This window comes from Pseudopipra pipra, chromosome 2 (assembly GCF_036250125.1).
Source record: "Pseudopipra pipra isolate bDixPip1 chromosome 2, bDixPip1.hap1, whole genome shotgun sequence".
Classification (NCBI taxonomy): domain Eukaryota; kingdom Metazoa; phylum Chordata; class Aves; order Passeriformes; family Pipridae; genus Pseudopipra; species Pseudopipra pipra.
This window is the reverse complement of record NC_087550.1, coordinates 26,171,118-26,197,174: the sequence shown is the minus strand read 5'-3', so window position 1 is coordinate 26,197,174 and position 26,057 is coordinate 26,171,118. Positions and strand designations below refer to the sequence as shown.

Sequence of the window (26,057 nt, the reverse complement as noted above, 5' to 3'; positions counted from 1 at the left end):
AGGTAGGCTACTGAAGTTCAAAAGCCCCGTTTTTAAGTGATTGCAGTGATGCACTCTGGTCCTTTACATCTCTGCAAGTTGAGCCACCTCTGGGTGTTTGTAGAGGCGATGACAGTGTCTCTTCAAATTGCCTGTCAGGGAATGAGAGCTGGAAGAAGACCCAGGCACTTGCTTTTCAGCTACAGGCCGTGTTGTCTCTGCATGAGTCCTGAGCTCACTCTGCTTCTCAAGGCAAATCTGAGTATCTCTATAGTGTGGGTATCAGCTTCCCATTTGAGTTTCTGCATGCAAACCTCCTGACACCCATTAGCTTGCCAGCTGGGTTTGGAGGTGCCAGCAGGGGCAGCGATATTCTCTTCTGCTGACAACTGCAGCACTCACTGTGTGTCTCAGCCAGGAGGCAGGCACAGACTCCTCAGGGTCTAAAGGCTGGGAAGCGAAGGGACAGAACTGAGTGTTTGAGAGAGGACCAGAGCAGAGCAGGAGAGGTGTTTGCAGCCCTGGTACAGTGCGGACAGGGAGCTGCCTCATTAAATCACTGCTTTGCTGGAGTGACTCAGAGGAAGGGATGCTTTCCCTGAAGCAGCATCTATCTGGGTTATCGTAACCACCCAATGGAGCTGCGGCTTTGTTTTTCTGTTTGTTTTTGAAAACCATGCCATGGGAGTCAGCATCAGCAGTCTTCCCAACTAGACAGGAAAAAATTCCATGCTTGGGGAGAGAGATGTCTGCAACAGTTCTTCGTTATTTCCAGACACGGTCACAAAGAGCCAGATGGAAGGAGATGAAAGAATGAGAAGAATAGGTTGCTTTAGACACCAAATAACAATGTTTTAGGAGTAAAGCCATTGGAATAACTTATTGGTTTGGATTTTTTTAATTTCCTAGCTGAATCAGAGAGTCAAACCAAAAATTTCATTTCAGGTCAGCTGAAACTCATGTTTTATTCTCAACAGAAAAAAAAAAAGGACTGGGCAAACAAAAAGTTGCTAAGTTTACAAAAACATGTTTCTATTTTGCTTTCTTTGACCTTTAAGCTTACATACATAACTTCATGAAATATATTTAATAAAAAAGAAGGGAAAATAGTTCACTTCATCTCATAAATAATTTTGGAATCAAAGCTGTTCCCTAAACTAGGCAAAAATTTCCAAATAGTTTTGGTCTACCTCAAATTGCATTTTCTAATGAACTAGCTCTCTGTCTGAAAAATGTTACTCAGCCTTATTTAGCAATTATAGGAAATCAATAGTGACTTCTCTTGTTTCTTAAGCACAGAATTGCCTTCAGGCTGCAAATGCTGGCTAATCTGTGCTGTCAGCCTGGCACAGAGGCCATGGGGACAGAAGGGAGGCTCTGCTCTGGGAGAAGTGGGGGTGACTGAGTCGGCTTCCTTGAGACTACACATGTGGGTGTGGGATGTGCCACTTATGATGAGCACAGCAGAGGTTATTTGCCACTCAGTTTTGTTTCCCCTTCATTTTATATACTGCTCTTTGCTGTGAGAGGGATTATAGTTGTAACAGGTATATCTTGCAAGCAACAGATCATAAGCTAACTGGTCAGGGGGCAAATACCATCCATCTTCCTCAGTGACAGTCCACACAGCATAGTTATCGCCTGTTCCCTTCTGTTTGTGTTGTGTTAAATCAGGAATGAGGCTGGGGACACACCAGTGTAAGCAGCTTCCCTAAGCACAGGCAGCTTCCCTAAGAAAAGCCTTGGTGTTTGACCAAGCATCTGAAGCGAGAGCGGGTCCAGCACAAGCTGCAGGAAGCAGTGCAGGGGCAAAGGGTGGCTGTGGTGCCAATAGCCTGGGGCGATACCCATCCTTGGGGCATCCGTGGGAAGGCTGAAAACCCTGGGACTTCGGAAGTTGTCTTCTTTCCTTCCAGCTGTGGCAGTTGCCATAGTGATCGGATTTTGTAGCATATTTCATAGTGATGATGCCAGTTTTCTCATAGCCTTCTCACCTTATTGGAGCTTCCTCTTGGCTGTCTCAGTAAAGAGTTCATCCGTTAAGCACAAGTCAGAGAGACTTAGAGAGCTTTCCCTACCGCAGAGGGAAGCCTCTCCAAGGTAGCTGTGAAATGGTGTTAGCTCTACACCAGGATGGTTTCAGGTGCTGGTGCGTGGGCTGGAGGCTTTCTGAAAGATAATGAGGGCAGCAGGAGTTGAAAAGAATGTGCTGATCAAAACTCAGGGGTCACAGTTCCCCTTGTGATGGGTCCCGGATGGCCCAACACTGCTACTCTGGTCATGGTGTGGGGCTGTTGGTGACTGCCCTTGCAGTTTAATGGGATTTTCATGTTGCTGATGTGATGTTTCTGAGAGTAGAGAAGAACACATGCACGTGTCTCCCTGTGTGTCTGTGCAGCCCTTCCCATGTTCCTTTTTGCAGCAAGGACTTTCTCTTAGTTTTTACAGTAGTGTTTTTCTTCTCTTTTCAGTACAAATTTCACAGATTTCACAGAATATTCTGAGTTGGAAGTGACCCACAAGGATCATGAAATCCAGATCCTAAGTGAATGGCCCATACAGGAATTGAACCCACAATCTTGGCGTTATTAGCACCATGCTCTAACCAACTGAGAGAAGCTCAGGTGCACACGCTTTTCTGCCAGTTGTCAGGTCTTCAGTAGTAAAAGGTTACAAAGTTACAGAGGTTACAAGAACCTAGAATGCTTTCTTTGCATCTCTCTGCTTCCTGAAATCCTAGGAAGCCTTCAGCTCCCTCTGACTACAGGGACACAGTTTAACCTTTGATGGAGCTGTGCCTTTTTGGCAGACGTACCACTGATGAGCAGCCTCCAGGTTAGTTCCCCAGCCTACCCAAACTTTTCCCCTCTTGCAGGTTTGTTTTACATCACTTCTATTTTTCAGGTGTTCCCGTTAGTCTGATAACCATTCCTGACTGTATGATTTCAGGAATAGGGTGCTCTGTCAATACCAAAGGCCAACAAAAGTTGTCTAGACAAAATAATGCCTAATAATGGGAGGTTTTCTGACCCTTCCTCACTGTTCCAACTGTGTAAAGGGGGTCTCATGATTTTTCAAATAGTAAAGAAGCTTCAGAGGAAAGGAATGAATGTCCCCTGGGGATCTGCTCTTGCAGAGCCATCCCCAGCAGAGCCATTGGGTGGAGCAGCCCTGAAGCTGTTCCATATTAACAAGGATCTGAGCAAATCCTTCACTAGAAGTTAGGAAGTGCAAAACTGGCCTATGTCCAATTCTGTTCTCATTCTCTCTCCCCCACTCTGAGGCTGACTCAATGCTTCCCTCCAATCACATAGCAATTTCCATTTGTTTTTTTGCAATGTGCTGTGGTAAAAGGCAAATAAAGAAGGACTAAGGGTCACAGCTTGGAATAGGAATCATCAAATCCATTGCAATTGGATTGCCATTCCAGCGATGGGAACAAAACCACTGAGATCTCTTGCACAAGAAGCTGGATGCTGCTGGTAAACCTCAGCATTTCTTGCAGTCTACATTCCTCTTGTGTATTCAGTTACTGGAAGAGGTGTGGATATGCCATAGGGTTGTAAATTCTAACTTGCCTTCCACTGCTTAGCTCACTCTTCCCTTCTCTCTGTTGGACCTAGGTGATGGCTGAAAAATACGCCAGATTTGGATCCCATTCGGAAATAAATCATCCCAGCTGGTCAGAAAAAAGAGGCAACAAAACTTACTGGCACGACCAGTAAAATCTGCAGGACTTCAGAGTGTGGGAAACTAAGGGGATGAAGGATGAAAAAAGAGGGACTGCCATGATACAGAAGGAGCTGTGGGTCAACACAGAATTAGGGGTGGAAAGGGAAAATTTGAGGCTGTATATGACACAAACTGCCTCAAATTGGGTAATGGGAGGGGGGTGGGGGGCAGGCAGTGGAGTGAGTGCACCTCAAAATGGGGCAGAGGATCTCAGGGCTGAAGTGCTGGGCTCTGCAGACTGAATTCTTGCATCCTGCAGGGGAAGGAGCATGCCATTGGGAAAATGCCATCTGGCAGAGAAACCTTCCATTTACAGCTGAGCCTGGGTGTGCTTAGAGAGAGGTGATGGCATCTATGTTTAATTGCTAATTTAACAGTAGTCTGTGGTCCACAGCTCTTTTCTGGTCTGGAGGCCAGGGACAGTGCTCCAGCTCTGCCTACATGCCTTGAGGATGAACTCTTCCTCATCCTCCTCCTTCTCACACTCCCATGTTGACCGCTTCTGAGGTGCTGTGACTTGTCTTGTGTGCTACCAAGTACAGAATGGCCCCTTCTTGTTGAAATTCAGGAGTCAGTGCTGGTCTTGTTTTTATTTTTGTTTTAAACAAAACAAGATGGAGAATTGCATTTCCCAGAAGCTCAGCCTTGCAAAACAGAGCCTGGCCCAGGGCAGTCAGGATCTGGGAAGGAAAGCCATACCCCAGACGAGGAGTATGACTTGTGTATCAGGCTGTGAAGTGGTCCTGGCTCCAGACTAGAATGCAGAGGGAGCTAAGCTGCTGTCTTTTGGTCATTCTTAAGCAAATCTTCTCCCTTGGACCTGTCTTTTTCAGTCTGTCACATGAGGAGGATGATACCCATCTCATCCCAAAGGTACTGTGGAACTAACTTAATTTAGGACCTTTCATGTGCACTGAGATGCTTCCCTGTGCATGAGGGTTATTTTTCTATCCAAATACAAAGTGATTAACTTGATTCCTCCCCTTAAGAACCATGGTGCAGCAGCAGCACCACGTCCTCTCTTATGGGACTGGCTCTGCCCTGCTCACAGCTGAAGCCTCTTCAGCTGGTTTGGCACATGCAGATCAGTCAGTCTCTGGACTCCTGCCTCCATGCCTTGCTGGGAGCCAGCACTAGCAAGAAAGATCCTGATGGTTGTGGAAAAGCTGGCAGATTCACCGCATGATGCGGCAGGAGGGAATCGAGCTCCTTATTCCAGAAGTGCTGCAGGGATGGGTGGAGGGAACAGTGCTAAGAGACAATGTAGTTTTGGGCCATGACATTTTGGAAGCTGTATGAGGAGCGTTTTTGTAAAGCAGCTGAATGAGGCTGCAGCACAGAGCACTGCCAGATGCAAGCTCCCTTTCTTCTAGCAGCCATTTTCCAGACTTGTTTGCAGTAGAGATTTCCTCTTTCCCAGACTCTCATGTCATTGTTCCCTTAACGGGGCCTCACCAGTCATTGCCTTGTGGTGGAAAATATGAGGTTGTGGGGGCCAGAGCACAGACATTCCTTCCAGCTTAAAAGGGAAAACAGAGTCCTCGCACCATGGAGTCCCTGAGAGGTGTGCCTGGTTCTGTAACTGTTAGCAGCATCATGCTGTAAGAGACATCAGCTGTTTGGCAGATGCCTTTCTGCTCTTGATTAGGTTGTAGGGAGAAAAGCCTCCTTCCTCCCAATTCCTGCTTCCCTTTCTGTGCAGGCACCAGCTTCTGCCTGTTCACTGTGGAATGTGAGAAAGCCATGGCTGGTGTGTTAGGGCTGCAGTCCCTGCCAGCAGTCCAGGCCGTGTAGTCACAGGGGTCAGTGGGGAGGCAGAGCTCTCTGTATCTACCCTGCCAAACTCTGCAAGGCAGTGCTGCCTAAGCAGTCTGGTTTGCAGCAGTACAAGCATCAGATATCTTCATCTCCCTCTCCTTTATAGAGCCATGGACAAATTCCTACTACAAGCTTCCATGAGCAATGTTGTTTTTCCATGGCCCCATGCAGAGGTCACTGACCTGATGGGCCCCCTTTATCACAGAGGTCAACCACTCTCCTGCTCATTGCTCTGGTATGATGGGCACATGTGGTCCATGGATCATGGACTGAGCAGCCAGTAAGTCAGGGAGGGTCACACACAAACGGGTGAGGTACAGGTTTTGCAGAGAGGGAACCTTCTCTGGGCTGTGGGAGTTGCAGTTCCTTTCCTCTATTGCCTGTGTGTCTCTGATCCAAGTTTTCTGGGAACCCTCCCTGATTCCCTGCATGGGTAGAGATGTATGCTCTGGCTTGTTTCCCATTAGCAAAAGTCAGCTGCCATTAAATATTCATCTGTTAAGCATTCAAAAGCCTACAGGGTTGCACTTTGTTGTGTGATGTATTTAAAGGGCCAGTCCTGAATGTCAGTTGAGACTAGAAGGAGATACAGGCAAAGATTTGGATAAGAGGGTTGGATTATGTCTGAGGTCTTTGCGTGGGGGATTTATTGTTTGGGGCACATGCTCCTCTATGGAAGACATCCTGCAGGGAGTGCGGCAGCTCCTGGCGCTGTGTCCGGATGGCTGTTCAAAGCCCTCGATTGCAGCTGGCTGGAATACCTTAGCAATGGAAGCTCTGAGGGAGCAGAAGAGAGATGGAGTCTGTCCTCCAACACGAGGAAAACACTGAGGAGGGAGCACAAGAGTCAGTGGTGAGGAGACTGCAAGGGGCCTGGATTCATAACAGGGGGGCTGGAGTGAGAACCTGCCCTCAGGACTGCAGGCAGCAGTGGTGTTGAGTCTGTCAAGATGAGAGGCCGAGACAGAGAGCTGTTTTGTGGGGCTCTGCAAGGGAATTACAGCCGGGTTCCCTAAGGAAGCAAAGCTATGTCAGCAGGCTGTCTGTCTGCCCGCCTGTCTCTGGCCTCCAGCGAGTCTTGACTCTATCAGCCTGTTTCCGCCACGGCTGATAAAGCAGTGGAGGCCTCTGAGATAATGGGATCCAGCTGGTTTTGTGACTCTAGGTGACTGGCTTAATGAGAGGGGCCTGTGAAGACCTCCCCTGCGGAAGGAGTCCGTGAGCTGCCCTGTAACTAACTGACAGGCAGGCCTTGCAGAGAGAGCTGTTGGAAACTGGGCTTCATTAGTTCTGCTGCTTGCAGGATGGTTTTAGGATTTGGGTGAAGAAGAATCCTGCAGTTTAAATGCGCTGGACCCCTTTGCATCCAGCACAGACCTCATGCTGACACCCTTCAAATAGGATATTGTTATCATTGGGAGTGTTGTCAAATGCATCTGGTCACAGTCCCCTGGGGCAGCCAGCCCTGGTCTAGACTTTGCCTGACAAACATCTCTTCCTTTTTAACTAACTAGCTTGGAGACAACCTGTTTTCCAGCCTTCTGAGCTGCCCATCGATACCTCTGCTGGTCTGAGCAGCGGGACAGGTACCATGTACCTCCCAGATGCAAGGGTGGAGAACTCCTGGGGCCGGGGAGGGGATGATAGCTCCAGAAGGTGCCACTTTGAGTCCACATAACACCAGACCAGAGGAAGTGTGCAATGGATGAGCCTGCACCAGTGTGTTCAGCAACCCCTGACAGCAGGTTTCCTTGAGAGTAGAGGGTATGGATCATTTCGAAACCTACTGTATCATCCTTACAGTGATGATGTCCTGGGATGTAGGTTTTATTGGAGAGCTGAACTGGGAATCAGATATGATTCAATGCCCACTAGCTGGGCTTATCTCCATCTTATCTTTGCTAAATGAATCTCAAACCTTCCAAGTAAGATATTAAGGGTAATTTGTGTGGGTTTTCTTCCAGAGTCTGCAGATATCCTGAGGCAATAGCCCAAAGGAAGAGAAATTGCAATGTTCGCCTTACCTATCTATTTATGGCAAACCCAATGTCAGGGGTGCCTGCTTGTTTCACACTAATCTGCTCAGTTTATGCTGCTGCCAAATTTCCGCCCCATCACACTGGAGTGTTAGAGGATCCAGGGAGCTGCCACAGGAATTAGGTCAGGTTTGTGGGGAGGGACGAATGCTTTTCCTGTTAGTTGCAAACCAGAGCAACCTGACAAACGTGCTGCCAAAGCCAGCTGCACAAATGACCAGAGGTGACAAGCTGGCTGCCTGTTCCTGCCCTCCAGCAAAAGTGGGATCTGCTCTCCCAGAGCTCTGCAGGAGGGCATGCTGCTGAAAGAGCTGTTCTGCTCAGAGGCACACTTGGGTAATGGGATGAAATGCAGGAGCCAAATGCTTTCTCAGTGCCAGGAGTTGCTAAATTTTCCTGACTCCCCTGAGCTGCTCTGCTGCCCATCCCTCTGCTTTTGAATGTTGCAGCACATTGCAGCGCTTCTCCCTCCCAGCCCCACAATGGGAGCAAAGATTGGGAGTCAGGGGATATAGTTTCTCACTTCAGCTTTCTACACTGTTGACCTAGTGCCTTGTGGCTCCAAATCTTTCAGCATTGAGAAGCAGACATTGCCAAGACAACAGCTGGATAAAGTGCTAGATTTCATGGCTGGATGTTGAGTTGGTTTAGAAATTGTGCAGGCAGTGCTGTTTACAGGTGGCACCTTGGCATGTTTGGAGACCTGTTGTATCCCTACTCCCATTAGTCATGGCAGGGAACAGGCAAAAGGGATGTGGATGGAAAGATGTAGGCAGGACTGGCTGAAATACATAGCTGCACAGCTTGTGTCTCCCTGTCTGCACGGAAGGAGCCTATTGTGAATTGTACTGATTATATCTGAAAACTTCCCGCCAGCTTTTGCTGCTGCCTTCCCTGAGACATGAGAATCTGTGTGTGTCTTGCAACACCAGACATCATTTTGGTGCCCTTTAGTTTTGCCTTATCTGTGTTTGTATAATACATGGGATTACCTCCCATAGGAGCTTTCAGTGCTGCAGCTTTAGAGCACTTTGATTTCCTTGCACACCACACAAAGCAAAACCACAAAGCCTTGATTTTACAGCATGCAGCACAGAGAATTATGTGAGGGCCAAGTCGTTTTATGGATTTCCACAAAGCGACGCCAAAAGAGGCAAAAAACCTGCCATCACTGCTGATAGCAGAAAAGGTTTTTACTTGTGTCAGTAGGAGCATGACGGTAGGTAGTATTTTTCCAGCAGTGTGGCTGCTGAGAAAAAGACTTTTGAGATTTCCAAGAGGAGATTTTGTATAGAAAGATATGCAGAAAGAAGAAAGTCATCTGAGGGGTTGTTTTGAACCATGTTAACTCCCCACCTCGTAGCAGGGTGATCTCCCTACTTGTTTCCCAGAATACGTGTAATGGCAGAAATCCCTGGTGCTCCCTTTGGGCAGTGGGGCACCGTGGGCGTGGAACTGGTTGTACAGCTCTTCTCTGTAGATGGAAGCTTGTTCTTCCTTACAGAGGTGTTCTGTCACTGAATTGTTCATGATTTCAGCTTTCACAGACTGGTTGGGAAAGCCCCATTCCCACCAAGTGACAGCAGTCATAGCTCAGCAGGGGCCAGGGGTGGGAGCAGCCAAGGGAGAGCTGCAGTGAGCAGTTCCCTCGCCAAGGCAAAGAGTCATGATGCTTCTTTTCTGTCCCTCTTGCTGCAGACACCACACTGCTTGCATGTGGTCCCACCAGTGCAGAGCAGGCACAGCACCTCACAGGACCTTGTGACCCCATGCAGACCCACATGTGGCACCATGTTGGTGTGTCAAGTCACATTCAGTCCTAGACATCTGGGTGCAGGCAGGGACTCGGAAATGCTCCTGACATCTGCACTTACTCTGTGTTGGTAGTCCAACTCCTAAGCACCTGATGCTGCTGGAGATGAGAAACAGCCCTTTCTGCTGCCTAATTTCCTAATTTTAGCTCTCCACCTTGAGGCCCTGCATTGCTGGTTGCCATGGTGATCCTTCACCACCGGCGCTTTCTTGCCTGTGGGTGCCTTGGAAATGTCTCTTTTTCCTCCTTGCTCCCTAGAAGCAAGAGGCAGAAGCATTGCACGTGGCTTGCTGCACTGTCAGTTCAGGTGTTCTGCTTAGTGTTTGCCCACTCACATACAAGAATTTTCATCCACACAGTTACATTTCCCAGCCCTCCAAAAGCGGTGTGCATTCCCATCCCCATTTGGCAGATAAGCTGGTCTATACGTACATGACACTGCCTGTGAGTTGCTGGGAACAGCTTTCTCCATGGTCTTTGCCAGAGAAGATGTCTGGGAAGGTTATCCCTCTGTGGAGGCCGTGAGGTGAAGAGCTGGAGTGCTCCTGTGCCATGGCAGACACTCAAGAGCCACAGGCACTCCTGCCCCGGCTTCATTCTCACTGCTCTTACACCTTCCCATTTGCTCTCTGGGCAGCAGAGGAGTAAGTAAAAGCATTGCCCAAACAGAGAGAGAGCTTGGGCATCTCACTCGAGGCAGAAGAGAGGAACTGCCTCGTCAAGGCTTGTGGTGTAAATGCCACTGTGCAGCAATTAGTAACGACTCTCTGCCCTTTCCCTTCCGCCTGCCCGAGCGCACTGTGTACTGGAACGAGTGACACTTCCCAAGCCCATGGTGACACAAAAGGCAGTGGCAGCTGCCAGGGAGGAAGTGGTATAAAAACTGTGATTCCAGCCCCCAAATCCTGACATTAATTAATTTAAGGGCAACAATATTGAAACACTGTGGAGTCTTTTTTTGTGTGTATGACGTTTCATTTAGAACTTTACAGTTCATATTTTCAAGCTTTTACATGGCAGGGGCAAACATGAGCTATTTAATATTAAAGTGGCAGCTGCCATCCTCACTTACATGAGTCCTTGCAGATGGAGCTTGATAAAAAGCAAACATGACAAGGTCCAAGGTAAGACCAAAATATCTGCCACAAGAAACTGCTTTGGCTGGTAGCTTCTGGGAGATCACCAGAGAACAGGGAGTTTATAAAGCCTCATTCACAGACCCCCACTGTACTTGTCCATTCACCCACTGCCATCTCTGTTACACTCCCGGTTCCACACAGGAGACTCCAGTGTTTGCTGGGAAGGCAGCCAGGAGCTGCTAGAGAGCGCTCCCACCCTGTGCTGGTGTGCCATAAACCACCTCAGAGCTATGTGGCTGTACCAAGCAGGAGCAGTGGTAACTCCTAACTTCATCTGTGTGCTTGCTGGTGGAGGGAAGGATTTTCTGGCTCTGGCAGAGGTAAAGGCAGGATTTATAGCAGCAGCTCCTAGTGCCTGGCAGAGCAGTGCCACAGTGGGTCAGGTTGCAGGTGCAGGGTCAGGTAGTTATCTGGTAGGAGATGTGATGTTTGGTGAAGGAAGGAGGTGAGGGTCTAAAGGATTTTGGAAGGGAGGCAGAGGCCTATAAGGGCCTATAGTTGGTAGGTTGTAGATGGATAAAGTATAGGTTGTGGGGTGAGCATTGCAATGAAGGGAGGCACAGAGAACTGAGGGAACTAGGGTAGAAGCTGAGAGTGGTTTTCTCTAAAGGTGGAGCCAGCACACAGCCCAGTAGCTGCTGTCACAGTTAGAGACTCCAGGAGGGAGGATGAGCAAGCTGGGTCTGAAAAACCCTGTGGCAGAGTGAGAGGGCAGGCAGGCAGAGCAGCTTGAGTCCTTTGTCTGGCAGAACCCTGAGGTGGAAAAAGCCATGCTGGAATGTGGCAACCAGCTCCAACCCCCTGCTAGCCTAGGATAGCTTAAAGCAACAAGAAGAATTAACCAGCAAATTGTATTGCTTTGATTAATAAGAAAAAACAGAAGTAATGTGGTCTCCTAGCCTGGCAGGTGGCTGGTTGTATTCAGAAAGTGTTCTGGTAGTGTCACCCTGCCAGCATCCCTGGCCTACGTCCCAGTGGAAGAGCTGTGGGATGTCTCCTGGGCTCTGGCACTTCTGGGGAGGGAGCTGTGGCCAAGACAGCCACATCACAGGCCAGGTTTCCAAGTGAGCTGGCATGGGGAGAGGAGTCTTGAGCTAGGTCACTGTGGATGATCGTTGAGGCCGGCTGCAATTGTAGCAGTGCTATAAGTTTCAGCCCAGGAGTCAAGAGCCAAGTTTGGCATTGGTGGCATGTACTGGAGGTTGCTGCTGGCAGCCCTGCCAGTCCATGGGTAGGGAGAGGCAGGGTACTGCCATCTATTGCCAAGCACCTGGATTACAGGGTGGCATTTTAAAGCTGTGTTTAGCTGGTTTTTTCTGGTCTTTGGCTTGGTGAAGGGATTGACGCGTGATTCAAACCCCTTTAAATGGATTAGCACTTTGGTGGCTACAGTGCATTTTAAGTGTCTGAGTGCCCTAAGTCAGACTACAGCCTGGTAAAATTTGCTTTTATTTTGTGCATTTTGCAAAATGAGTTATTCTTCCTTCCCTGTCCTGAGTTGCATGAGGTTACTTTGTGCAGTGAAGCGCTAGAGTTGCCCCATCCCACTCCAGAAGTGCCCAGATCACTTACCCTAGCCCTCCACTACAAGGTAACTAGGGAGAGGTGGATGCAGGAGAAGGGATAGTGTATCTTTTGTAGCTCAGAAACAATATGTGAAAGGAGATGAAAAGGCAGAGGGAGGATAACAGAGGGTGTTCATGGGGAGAGCAGGCCTGGGACACGGTATACATTTCTCAGCTAAGACTGATATGTCCAAATACTGTATTTTAGAGGATGAGCAGCAAAGCAGGAATGCTTGCAGAGAGTAGGAAAGGTGTTTGTCACTATGTGAACCTGGAGGGAATCCTGCAGTGCTTTGGAAAGACCTTCTTGGGCTTGATGAACTGTGCAGTAGACCGGCAGAAAAACTATTCTCAAGACCAGGGCAAAGTCATTCAAAAAATGATCAGGCTGTCTCTGTGAGCTGTTCAGTAAAGACAGCAACTCACAGTGAAATTGTGGTTTAAAAGTAAAATAACAACAAAGAAAAAGAATTAGGATAAAGAAGAAACAGGAGAAAAAAACATGCTCAGAATTTATCATTTTATCTGTCAATAATGCCTCTTCCTCAAACACGTTCTGCTCCTTTTTTCATTATCTACTTTCAAAAGTAGATAATGGAGGTACAAAGGAACCACAAATGAGCAGAGGTTAAGAATAATACTCAGATGAGAAGATGAAAAAACCTTTGTGTATTATAGGGGAGAAACACAGCAGATGTGATTGACCTACCCCACTGATTATCTTATGTTCCTCAGTCTTCTTTCTGTGATACAAAACTGTGACAGAAGCCAGTTGGCTAGCCTGAGACAGATACTCAGTGTACCAGTGGAAAATGTTAGATGAAATGAGAGTTGCAAAGGAAATTAATGACAAAGCAGGGGATTAAAACAGGGTCTCCAAAGTCTGAACTCCTGGAACCGTCTTCTCTTTTAAAAGTCTATACAAAAAAAGACAGTAAACTGATAAAAGTAAATGGTGGTTTTATTGAAAACATGATTAACCTGTGGAAATCTTCCATGTTAGCTGTCACTAGTTTAGGAATGAAGTGGGACTCAAAAAAAAAAAAACAACAAAGGATTTGACAGTTAAAGGGAAAAACAAGAACAGTCGTGATGACTTTGGCTAGGAGAAAACTGTGAAGCGTATAAATTGTGCCGCAGGGCATAAGTCAACTGCAGGCTGTCAGAGACCAGGAAGAAATTTTCACTATGGGTAGGTTACTGTATAATTATCTTATCTATGACAGTGTTTCGTCCTTTGAAGTGTTTAATCTTGACCAGTGGAAGCAAGATAATGGGTCCTGTGGTTTTGTTAAGTTTTTTTATGACGGGGCATTATCTCTAGTGCCTGATGGCAATTTCTTCCACTTGTTTGGTATCTCACCTTTCTCTAGGGATATGTTCACCTACTTCTTAAATGTTTCAAGCAAAGACATTTCTGCTCCCTACCCTCCACGAAAAAAAATTTTAAAGACAGCAGTCCTTGACATGAGCAAATTATTCTTGATGTTCTTGTTAGATTTCCTCTTGCTCATGTTTGCTCCAATTCTCCTAGGTGATTTTCCAGGAATGACCTCAAGGAAGCCCTCTGTTGCTGGGACTGTAGCCCTCATTCTTGTGTCTACTCTTGCTTCATGTCTGATCTGTTCACCTATTGCAGTCATGTCTCTCTTGTTCTATCACCCACTTCTTACCACCTGGGTGCTCCTTGGTCCTGGTACCTGTTAAATTTTTTTAAAACTGTGTTGCTGCTCTTCTGAGTAATGATGTATTTTGTGTCTCTTACTTTGTATCTTGCAGGAAGAGCCAAGGAGCAAATCCAAGATCTGTGCCAATGTTTTCTGTGGAGCTGGTCGGGAGTGTGCAGTGACTGAGAAGGGAGAGCCAACCTGCCTCTGCATTGAGGTATGGGGGCAAGTTCTGAGTCTGGGACAGGTGTCACCATCGCTCCCTAGCTGGGTTTCTGTCGCTGGAAGGATCCCATGATGGAATAAGGCTGTGGCTGTTATGGAGCAGATGCAAATTCACAGTGGCTCTTCAAACAACGGAACTGTTTCCAGTGTCATGTCGGGGAAGAGCTCTGTGATACTGTTTGGGGCTCGCAGCTGTGCTGCTTGAAGAACTGCCTAGGGTCTTTAAACACACAGGAAACTTGGCTGGAGGTCTTTTGTTGGGAAAGCCCAATAGGGTATAGATATACAGCTGGCTTAGAAGGGCACTCTAGGGAGTGGTCTGCGAGCTCCAAGACAGCCTACCCTCACAGGCATCTTGTTTGAGGAGGGTACAAGCATCCTACTAAAAATCAGCTTTTGTAAAGTGGAAATAATTGTGGTAGAGTGCTGTGAGGATGAATAGCTTCATCCAGAAGGGAGCCAGAGATGATTAGAAGAGTCTCACAGATGTAGAGACACAGTGTCTCCCTACCCCTCTCTGTCCCGTGCCTTCAAACCATTTCTGCCTGGCTTCTGGGAATGGGCATGTGACACTTTGTTCCCACTCCCCTCAGAGGCTGCAGGTCTGACATGGCCAGCCAGAGCACTGGAGAGTGAAATGTTCTATTTGCAGGAAGAGAGTGTCACTCTGGGTAGGCTTGACTGGACCAAAAGGAACAGAAGAAAGAAGCCCACAACCTGAACAGTGGCACTGATGAACTCACTCTCTGCTGTGGCTGTGCTGTTTGTCCGTGGCTGATGGTTTATTCTGCACTCGGTTGCAGAAAGATGGAGCAGAGTCTACAAAAAAGATGCAGTGGAGCCAAGCAAGGAGAGGTTCACAGACCAGACTCACAGAAAGACATCTGGGCAGGCATGTGCATGGCACACGGAGCAGCAGTTGCGGGATTATGCTTAGTATTTATGCTGAGCACTGATTTCTCTGCAGGGTTCTGCTTTAAGAAAGACTCCTGTTGTGCTGGTGGTGATTGAAACTGGGATAAAGTGAAACCTTTGAACTCACAGCCACAGACTTTCCTGTGCAGGTTTTTCTGGGGTGATTATGGGTGCATTCAGCCTGTTCCAAACACAGGCTTAAGGGGACTGTGCCAAGGGCTTCTGTTGAGTTGGGCTGATGGTGGGACTCACCTGCCTCCCTGTAGCTGTCCCAAGGAGGCAGGTAAAATGCTTGTCTCCTCTGGCTCTCTCACAGCAATGCAAACCTCACAAGAGGCCTGTGTGTGGCAGCAATGGCAAGACGTACCTGAACCACTGTGAGCTGCACCGTGATGCCTGTCTCACTGGCTCCAAGATCCAGGTGGATTACGATGGCCACTGCAAAGGTAACCCTGGCAATGAGGACTGGCTACACTCGAAGGGAGGAAGAGTTGGAAGGGAAGCATGATAACAAGGAAGGGCAGAGGCCTCACCAGCTGAGACCTTGTCCCACAGTTGCTGAGTGGTGTAAACAGGGCAAGCCTGTGAACAATAGCCAGGTTCAAACAAGAGCCCAGATCACCAGGCAAGTTAGTAGTGATGAAGTAGGCCCGAAATCAAGTCAATGAAATCAGGTCTGGGGATGGTAACCAGAATCAGGCACAGGCCAGTAATTGCCAGACAAGTCTGTAGTGATACAGTTTATAGCAGGGCTGAAATCAAGGTGGGAAGACACCAGGTCAGGGCCTAGATCAGGAGGCTCTATGGCAGGTACAAGAGTGCTTGCAACAAACCTGGAGACAGGCATAATAATAATAACAACATAATAATTCCAGGCAAGGCCTAGGGGCTGAGACATCAGATGAAATGGAGCCCCTGGGCTCATGGGTAGAGAGTGTGGATGGAGGTCCGGGGTGAGGCTGGCAGGGCCATTAGGGCCCTCATAAGTGCACTCAAAACCCTGATACCATGGCTGTGGTGGGATCCTGGAGCTATTGTCTCCCTGGGGGGGTGGGCAGCACTCAGGAGAGCAGGGCAACTTCTTGCTCCTCCCTGCCTCTCTCTGAGCTTGTGGATTCAGACAGGTAAGAGTTTCACTTTACCTGCTGACAAAAGGTCATACTCTCAGGATAAACCCCCAAAGCCCATACTATCATCCATGCTCATCAGGGATCTCTAGAACTTTAGGAGCAGGATTTTGCCTCATCAGTGCAGCTGTTTAACTCACATCCACGTGAGCTGCACAGTTTTTTTGTATTCAGACAGATTTTCATGTGTTTAAATATGTGCCCTCATTCTCTTGCCCTGTCACTGGATACCATGGGTGAAAGTGTGGTGCACTCTTTCTCATTTCCTTCCATCAGATTTATAAACATTGATGAGATTTCCCCTGAGCCTTTTCTTCTTCAGTCTAAACTGTCCTCAGGCTCCCCTCAAGGTCTAGGGGATTCCAGTCCCTTAACAATATATATGGCCCTCATAATTCCAAAGATTCCCAAGTTCCTCTGCTTTTCCCAAGTGGCACCCAGGGTGGGAAGAGGTTCATATTGCTTCACACTGCATCAGAAATGTCCTCTTCTGTCTTTCCATTAACAGAGAAGAAGTCTGAGAATCCAGCTGCAAGCCCAGGTAAGAAGCCGTCTCCTTCCTGGCTGAGGCCTCTGTATCCATTTGTATGCACTGGGAGATGGGCAGGACGATGTGCTGGGGAGGGGTTGCACAGCTCTATGTAGAAGTCCCTCCTCTGCACTGGCTGTAGCAGAGTCTGAATAGATAAATCATCTGAAATATGATTTCCCCACTCTTTACTCCTGGGTAACCTTTCAGAGCTCATACATCTTCTGGGCTTTTCACTGTGCTGGGATGTCTCAGGGACTCAGCATGGACAAGGTCCAATGAAACCCAGTTTGTCCCTGGGGACACAAACTGTGCTTATCACCCTGACTGAAGGAGGGAGCACTCTTTTTACCTAGTTCATCGGGGATCTAAGACAGTAACTGTGGAGCTATTGTCTCCAACTCCAAGAGCACTCTTTTAAAAGGAGACTTTGCTTTAGGAGTGGTGAACTGATGGGTGCAGAGGCAGAGAGGCAGCACTAGGCAATCAGTGGGGCATTGTCAGGGGAGTCAGGAGGTACAGCTGAACTGCCTCTTACCATCAGCCAACAAGATGATCTTAAAGGTCTCTTCTAACCTAAATGGTTCTGTGTCACCTAAATGATTTATCACCTAAATGACAAGTCTCTGGTTCCCTGTGTTTGGTTTCTCCCCTTATATATTACCATGTGTACTTAGGACTACGGATTTTAGGGCCATGACTTGTGCCTTCATCAGGGCATCCTTTTCCCATTCATGGCCTCTAAGTGCTGGAGCTGTATAATCATCAACTTCTTAGGACAGATGAGAGCAAACTCTCATGCAGACTTAAGAGGAAGGATCATGTCAGAGCATGGCCACCATTTAAAGCAGTTTTAAAAAAGTTCAACACTAAACATGCAGAATTATTTTTTTCCTATCTATCCATCTGATTGTGATTGTAGTCACTGGATTCAGAAGATCTTAGTGTAAGTGACATGAATGCACACTGATGCTTGTATTGGCTTCACTGACCTCTGGGCAGGGATGACAACTCACAGCTAGGCTTTCCATTTTGCTTCTAAATGCATGGTTTGGTACTAGCACACAAAGTGATAGCCACATAGAGAAATCTGTGACACTGGCAAACGCTGTGAGTGAACAAGTCTAACTTGACCTCCTCTCATTTCCAGTCAGAGTGGACAAATTAGGACTTTGAAGAAACAAAATCTCCTGAGGTAACAGGCCCTGAAATTCAAGTCTTGGCAACAGCATAATAGAAAGGCTTGCTCAGGGTAGTCTTCACCCTTGCAGAAGATAGAGGTTTTGGTATTTGAGGATTGACAGCTGAATGCCAGTTCTGCATAGTTCGGGAAGCCTGGGGACACTGTCAGTCACCTTCCTCCCTCAGTCTGGGACTCTTCACACCAAGATGAGTCAGCTCCGGGTTGTTCTTCCACAAGCCTCAGGGAGAGGAAGAAAAAAAGGAACTTTGACAGGAGTGTTGTTTTCCAGCCTTGCCACATGGTGTCACCCGCAGCCCGTCCACCAGTCAGCACATGACCCCTCTGCTTGCATCTGAAGTGGTGTATCTCCAAGGACAGAGGGGCTGCAGTCTGCCATCAGGGCGAGCTGGCTGGCTTTTGTTTCCAGTCTTCTCTCTGTGGTCTCTCTGCCGACTTTGTTTTTCTCACCCTTGTTTTTGTTTCTGCTGCACTGTCTTCCATTACAGTTGTCTGCTACCAGTCGGACAGGGACGAGCTTCGTCGCCGCGTCATCCAGTGGCTGGAAGCTGAGATTATCCCAGACGGGTGGTTCTCCAAGGGCAGTAACTACAGCGAAGTCCTGGACAAGTATTTCAAGGCAAGTAGAGCAGCAGCTGCCTCAGAGCCCAGAGAACATTTCTTGCCTTGTTGATGCAAAACAGCTGCTGTGCCCCTAACCAAGAGGCTCCAGTGTGTGATGTGCCTGTCTCACTGGGGGTCAGGGTGGTCTGATATGTCCTACAGCCTGATGTGTTACAGGCTGTCTGCAGCAGCTGCTGACAGAGCCACTGACATGGCTCGTGACAACCAGACCTGGAGCATCCCTGGATCCTGGTGTCTGACCTGCCCTGGGGAAAAGGAGAAGGGCAGACCCAGGTGTGCCTGTGGCAGGGGAGAGAACTAACCTCTGGAGACAAAAGATAGAAGAAAAAAGTGATGGGTGAAAGTGATGGAAATGTAGGAAACTGGGGCAGTGGCTGCTGTTCCTTTGTTCCAGATAGTCCCAAGGCCATGTTGAGATGGGTATAGGGGATGTTGGGGTGCTTCAGGGGGTATATCCCAGTTGTGGCCGAGAGCTGGCAGTTCCCTAGTGCTCTGCAGAGTGAGGGGAGCCACCTCGAGTCTTGGGCACTGCAATAATCCTGTTCTTCTTTCCTCCACTCTGTCAGTCTGTCCCTCAGCCCATGCCCACACCCTTCTGTAACCAGCAGATCCCCTGCTCCTGCCACATGCACTGCTGTGTCCCTCCCCCTCACAGCTGGCTCCTGATAAAGACTTCAAAGCATTCAGGATGGAGCTGGAGAAGCAGGTGGGGAGAAGGGAAAAGTGTTTAAATCATAAGCTGTTGACAGCGAGAGATTAATGGTGCCTGACAGGACTTAGCACTGCAAGCAAATTTGCCATGGCAATGGCACCCCCTGGTGAGACAGAAGAGCTGGTCCCCTCGCTCCAGAGAGCATCTTCACATTTGCAGACATTGATGCTGCTCTGTCGGTGCAAACCCGCCTGTGGCCCACTGCCTCAGGCACTCCTGCCAGCGCCTGCCGGCGCCCAAAAGCTGTGGTGTCCTGCTGAATGCAGCTGCTCAGTTCCCCCCTCAGCCACTTCTGCAGAGTCTCCCCCAGTCATGGGTTTTGCTGAAATGCATGAGCCAGCCACAGGCTTGCTCCACTCTCTCTGCACAACTCAATCGCACCCACTGTCCCCACGCCTGTCAGTGTGCTGGTGAAATCCCATGGCCACAGCTCAGAGGCAGGCAGCCTCATGTTCTCTTTACAGTCCCACTTTTTCTGGAGCACTGATCCCAGCCACTGGATGAAAGTTTCCACGGCAAAGTAGTAGCTTTACTTGGACCAAGGGGGGAATTTCTGTGGCCGAGGCCAACGGTATGAGGTTCAGTAAGGTGAAGTGCCAGGTCCTGCACTTGAGTCACAACAACTCTGTGCAATGCTACGGGCTGGGGGCAGAGTGGCTGGAAAGCTATCTGGTGGAAAGACCTAGGGTTGCTGCTCAACAGTGGCTGAACGTGAGCCAGCAGTGTACCCAGGTGGCCAAGAAGGCCAATGGCATCCTGGCCTGTATCAGCAGTAGTGTGGCCAGCAGGACTAGGGCAGAGATCGTCTCCACGTACTCAGCACTGATGAGGCCACACCTCAAGTCCTGTGTCCAGTTGTGGGCCCCTCACTGCAAGAAGGACATTGAGAGGCTGGAGCAAATCCAGAGGAGGGCAACAAATCTGGTGAAGGGTCTGGAGAGTAAGTCCTGTGAGGAGCAGCTGACAGAGCTGGGGTTGTTTAGCCTGGAGAAAAGGAGGCTCAGGGGGGAACCTCATTTCTCTCTACAACTATCTGAAAGGAGGTTGTAGCCAGGTGGGGGTTGGTCTCTTCCCCCAGTCAACTAGTGACAGACAAAGGGAAATGGCCTCAAGTTGTGCCTGGGGGGATTCATGTTGGACATCAGGAAAAATTCCTTCACTGGAAGAGTTGTCAGGCATTAGAATGGGCTGCCCAGGGAAGTGGTGGAGTCACCATCCCTGGAAGTGTCCAAGAAATGACTGGACGTGGCACTTAGTGCTGTGGCTTAGATGACAAGGTGGTATTCGATCAAAGCTTTGGCTTGATGATCTTGGAGGTCTTTTCCAACCTTAATGATTCTATGATTCTCTTTGGGGTGGTAATCCATCTTATCAACAGCTCTTAAAGCTTTGAAATATTTTTAAGGCAGAATTCAGGGTTTGGAACAACTTGGGACAAATCCAGGCAAAGCAAACTAACTGGCTTCAAACACACACAAATTTGTGTCATCAATGAGTGTCCACTGTCTCTGGAGGAATTTTGTTGTGCCAAGCTGCGGGGCTCTGCAAATGGCCCGGTTCCTGCCCTGCATGCATTAAACACTGGAGGCACAGGTGACATGAAGCTTTTCCCTTTTCTCCTTGATGGGTAGGTTTGTAGATGTGGCATTAAGCTATTTCCCTCCTGAAAGCCCGACTTGTGAGGATCACTGGGATGTGCATTGTTCATCAGGCAGGCCATGACTTGAAGGACATTATTTCAAGAGGAGCAACACCAGTAGTGGGAAGCTGCTCTGTTTTGGAGGGTTAACACCTTAATGAAGACCATAGCATTGAAAGGCAAGAAAACTCACTTAACTGTCTGGGTCATTAAGAGAACTGCATCTGCTTTCACAATAGGCTTCAAAGTCTAGTAGAAGTTGACATGTTAGTGGAGGAGTTATGCAGGATACAGAGTAATTTCCCTAGCCCTACAGGTTTCTCCTAAACCACATAGAGATAACAACAGGCAGTGTCTCTTTCAACATTCCTGGAAGCACTGTGCAAGGAGCCACAGTGACCTGCCCCAAGTCACACAGCAAAAATTAGGTGGCAGCAGTCTGTGCAGGATTAATTTTCCCCTCATAGCAATGCAGCTGTCTCTGATGGGGCACAGCAGTTCCTGCTGAGTGCCCAACACTGTGGTGTCACATCTCCAAACAGGAAGGCAAAATGCAATTACTTCTTTGGGACTACAGCCAGGATTTTGGGGCTAAAATAGCTGCTCTTCAGTGCCAGGAGCCCTGTCAGGACCTTAAGAAGTTGGTGATGAGGCGTCATGCTATTGCATTAAATTGTTTCTTCTCTGGTATCAGCAGAAAATTGCTTCCTGTGATTTTTCCCTTTCGTCACTGTCAGAGTCCAGGCACAGCCTTGGATTTACACATATTGGAAAACTGACACCTCCTTGAATGCAACTGGTCTGCTTTAAGGCAGGAGGTATGTAAGAAGGCTGAGAGCTGACTGGAACAAAGAGAAGAAATAGGGTTAGAGCCATAAATCAAGCAGCAGGAGGTGAATGAGAGGCAGTGTAGCTTATCTGTGAGAAGAAGGCTAGGATCATATCTCCCCCGTTCTGATGCTAGTATGGCTGTGTTGCTGCTTTTCAATGAGTCTCTTTTTTTGTGTTAAACAGGGATGATGCAACCTGTCTCACTAAAGCTTCAAAATGCTAAGTACTTTTGGAAGAGGGGAAAAGGAGGGGTATCTTGAACTGATAAATCGGACTCTCTTATATCTTCCCATCTTCCCTGACAGAGCTTTGATGATGGTGATTCTCGTTTGGACTCCACTGAATTCCTGAAGTTTGTGGAGCAGAATGAGACTGCTGTCAACATCACCACCTACATGGACCAGGAGACCAACAAGTTGCTCAGGTGGGTGGTGGATAGGATGCCAGAAGGAGGGACAGGAGGCAGATGTGGTAGAATAGGGCATGAAAATCCACTCATGATAAATATTAGTTAAGGCTTTCACTAACAAAGGTAACTGTCTATGAAGTGGCTTCTCACTTATTTAGGTGTGAACACCACAATAAGGGCAGTCCCACCCCTACTCTTCACATTAGGCATGTATTCCAACCCTCTTTTGTGTTAAAACAAGTATGTGTGCAGCCAAAAGGTGAGTTGGGTGACAGAAAGTTTATCTTCTTTTTTTTTATTTATTTCCTAATAAATTAGCTTTCCAGTGGACTTCACTCACCTTTTGCCTAATAGTTGGATCTAGTAGAAGGAAGACATGGTGGGAAAACACCACTTATACACAGCCTGTAGTTTGAGAAGTTTCCCTTTTTCTTTGTGTGCGCCACTGTGTGTGAGACAATGAGGAGAAAAGGCTGCTTGTGGTTATGCTGTGCTTGCATCTCTAGTCGTGTGACAGCACGTAGATGTTAACAGATGTAGATGTCCTATTCCTGCTGTTCTGAATATCCCCCCACTGCCCAGCCCATCGCCAGACAGAGAGTATTTTGTGACTGTTTTTCTTTTCTATGTATCCAATGAAGTTTCCTTAGAGAAGCCACTTCTGCCAGACATCTCAAAGCCTTTCTAGTTATTAGTGGGTTTACTCATCCGTACTCTGAAGACAGAAGAGCAAGGACCAGCCTAGTAGAGCTCTGTGTAGAACATGCCTCTGTGTTTCTTTTCAGGGGACTCTGCGTAGATGCCCTCATCGAGCTGTCAGATGAAAATGCTGACTGGAAGCTCAGCTTCAATGAATTTCTCAAGTGCCTCAGCCCATCGTTCAATCCACCAGAGAAAAGTAGGAACTCCTCAGTCATATTGGGGAACAAAAGAGGTCCTGGGAAGCGAAGAAAGAAAAGAGACCAGCTTTGGGCCAGACATGGGATGCTGTAACTCCGCTCCCAGAAATAATTTTCATGTGTGCCTGCCTCATCCAACAGCACCCCTTGTCCCTGCATTGTCCAAAGTACTGCTTTTTCTGTCCCAGAGCCCTCGCAGCTCTCGTGATGAGAAAGGTTTGGATTTTAGAAGCAAGGACATAGGTCGAATGGGCATGGTATGCTTTTAAGGTCAAGGCATGTATTTAACACTGCAGAGATGAATCATGTGAGGAGTTCACGCCTGGATAACTTAGGAAAGTCAGATCAGACCAAAGTCCTGCCATGCTCTGCCTTTCACAGAGAGAGCCTCTCTGAACATCTCAAAGTTCACTATCCTTCCAAATCCTACTTAGTGCTACAGTTCATGTGAAGGCAGCTTAGTGTTCTGCTGACCAGGCATGTCTAGCCAGTCATCTCATTGTCTCCTCAGGGGGTGCTGGTCCAGAGGTGCCAGATTTACATCCCACTGCAGACAGAGCAGACAGAGGCCATGCTTTCTACGGAATATTAAGTTGAACCCTCTGCTGCCTGTTTCAGTGAGAAACTAGGGATGCTGCACCTCCCCCAGGACACATCATCAGCACATTATCACTTAACACCGTACAGGTCCTTGAGTGCTCTGGGGGCCTTGACTTAAACATATAATAGAACTGTAAGAAGAAATGTGAGCTGAAATGAGAAATCTTGATTTTTTTTCCCCCTTCCTTTTTCAGGACAACAGAAAATATAGAAATCAGAAATGCCAACCTCAGCCTGGAACAGGAATTGTTTCAAAATAACCCAAACTTTCATTTCTTTTCTTTGTATAATAGATTAGGAAATTCAAACAAATTCAATATTGACATTTGATTTGGAATTGAGAAATTGAAATGTGTTCTTTTGAGTAAGCAAAATGAAGTTTTTGACTTTCCCAGATTATTTTTTGGCCGATTTCACACAGCATATTCAGAATCAGTATTTCAGTCATTATGAAACTTTTGGTGGTTAAAGGAAGGAAGGCTTCCCCAAAACCTCGTACCTCTTCTCTCTCTTAAGGGATCTCCAAAGTATGTTGTCCTTAGCCTGCTTGCTGTCTCACAAACACTGCCCTTGTCTTATGCCTCTTTAGAGTGTGCCCTGGAAGATGAAACCTATGAGGACGGAGCAGAGACCCAGGTGGAGTGCAACCGCTGCGTCTGTGCCTGCGGGAACTGGGTGTGCACTGCCATGACGTGCGAGGGTCCGTACGCTCTCCAGACAGTCACTGTGTTTGATTTTGTACAAAATGAATTCTTACTCTCTGTCTGTCTGAGGGCACCAGCTACCCAAGTTCTTCTCTCCCTAGCTTTTCCTCAGCTTCTCCATGGGTGGTTTCTGCATAACCCTCACCCTGTTAGTCAAACCCAAGCTGGTTCTTTTCCAGAGGTCAGTAAGTGTGTAACTGGGTTGGGAGCAATGCTGCTGGGCTTTGTAGTTTGGATTTGGTGTCATGAAAATTCAGCACCAAATCTTCCAGACCAGAGCTACTCTGCATCCAGCTGGCTTGGGGCACATGCAGACCAAATAGGTCGCTGTCTGCAACCATATATGTAGGTGTGAACAAGTCAGCTTTCCTGTATATGTGGCTGTATCCTCACTGTATCTGTGTTTATGGTATCTGTAAAGTAGGATCTAGGGTCCTGCCTTGCCCCAGAGGGGAGATAGGAGACTTCATCCAATGCCAAGAAAGCACTTTAAGTTCTTGCTGTAGAAACTGTAGAAGAAAATAATGGTGATGAAGGAAGGTGGTGTTCATAGTAAGGCAGGGTTGTTTGTTCTTCCTTTGGGAGGCCCTTCTTAAGCTTGCACAGCCAAGTTACAATTGTGAGAAGTCATGGTGTGGTTATGAACAACAACTCTCTGGTTTGCCTTTTCACAAACAGTCCCAGGGCCAGTGAAAAGCCACCTTTCCCCTGCCTTGGGAAATGTATGGATTCTTCTCAAGGAGCCACGTCCACCCTCTCAGCACTGTGCTGCATTTTTCCGGCCTTCTTCCCTAGAAACCAGGCCCTTGCATGAGCTTTGTTTCAGTGCTGTGTGGGAGCTGTCAGCAGTACATTTATAGTCAGTGGCTTGGGCAGAGTAGGAGAGAGGGGAACAGCAGCAGTGTGTGCAGAGTTTTTCATGTTTATCTGGGCTTCTGCAGCAGAGGCTTCAGGATCACCTCAGCCCAGACTTGGCTCTGGCAGCAGGAACTCACCTGAGAAAAGATAACTGTAATATTAATAGAACTGGCAGAGGAGCTATGGATAGGTCTCTTTTTGAGAGAGACTTTTAGAGACTCCTTTTGTTGCCTCCCCAGAAGCCACATTCAAAGTTGCTATGCAACACCTGTTCTTGCTGCCTGCTTTGTTCCCTGCATCCATGGCAGAAGAATGCAACGGGATAACAATTCCTTGACTTTCTGTCCATGTCAGAGCAGCAGAGGGATTAGAGGCTATTCTTAAAGGAATAATGAAACCAAAGACATCAGGAAGTTGCAAAAGAGCAAAATTACCTCTTCGTTAGGCATCATTACTGTATTTGGACAGCACTGAACTTCCATTTATTCCCTACAAGAGGCCAAGATGTTTGAACTAATGATAGGTGTTTTTTTTAAAATAATATGCAGCCTCTTCCTTGTGGTTTTATTATCAATCGTGTGAGGGAGAGACAAGGACAGGCTGGACACCCATGTGCTGAAGTCCCAGGCCCATTCTCTTTTCTAAGAAGCCAACCCATACCTTCCTCCAGTAAAGCCTTCCTAAACTTGAGGGAGGCTGTGGCAGACCTGCCTCTTTCGGTTCTACCTGGTTCAGCCTCTGAAATTTACATTTGCTATTTATGATAATAAACTCTGTTTCTGTTTGCAGGGAGGAATGAGAAGGGCCCTGCTCAGAGACACCGACCCGATCAAGATCTGACTGAGGAGGAGGTGGCTAGATACATTCAGGAACTGCAGAAGCACCAGGTTAGCATGAGGCTGGGAAGGTCTGTTTGCACTAAGTCTCGCCTTGCTAGAGGAGTTCTCTCTGCTTCTGTCGCTTGGAGACTTCTGGTAGAAGGGAGAGCACAGTAAAGGGGGATCTCTTGCCTGTGTGGAGAAATACAGGTGCGGG

At 47.8% G+C, this 26,057-nt stretch overlaps 1 protein-coding gene across 1 annotated transcript in view; it reads left to right on the top strand.

Moving 5' to 3' along the window:
* Positions 1-26,057, top strand: part of FSTL1 (follistatin like 1) — a 53,772-nt gene that overhangs the window by 24,366 nt on the left and 3,349 nt on the right. Inside the window, exons 3-10 of the mRNA XM_064644478.1 lie at positions 13,862-13,966; positions 15,206-15,335; positions 16,525-16,557; positions 18,235-18,365; positions 21,858-21,976; positions 22,747-22,859; positions 24,050-24,160; positions 25,812-25,909. Of these exons, the coding sequence (XP_064500548.1) occupies positions 13,862-13,966; positions 15,206-15,335; positions 16,525-16,557; positions 18,235-18,365; positions 21,858-21,976; positions 22,747-22,859; positions 24,050-24,160; positions 25,812-25,909 (840 nt within the window). The remainder of the gene's footprint in view (positions 1-13,861; positions 13,967-15,205; positions 15,336-16,524; positions 16,558-18,234; positions 18,366-21,857; positions 21,977-22,746; positions 22,860-24,049; positions 24,161-25,811; positions 25,910-26,057) is intronic.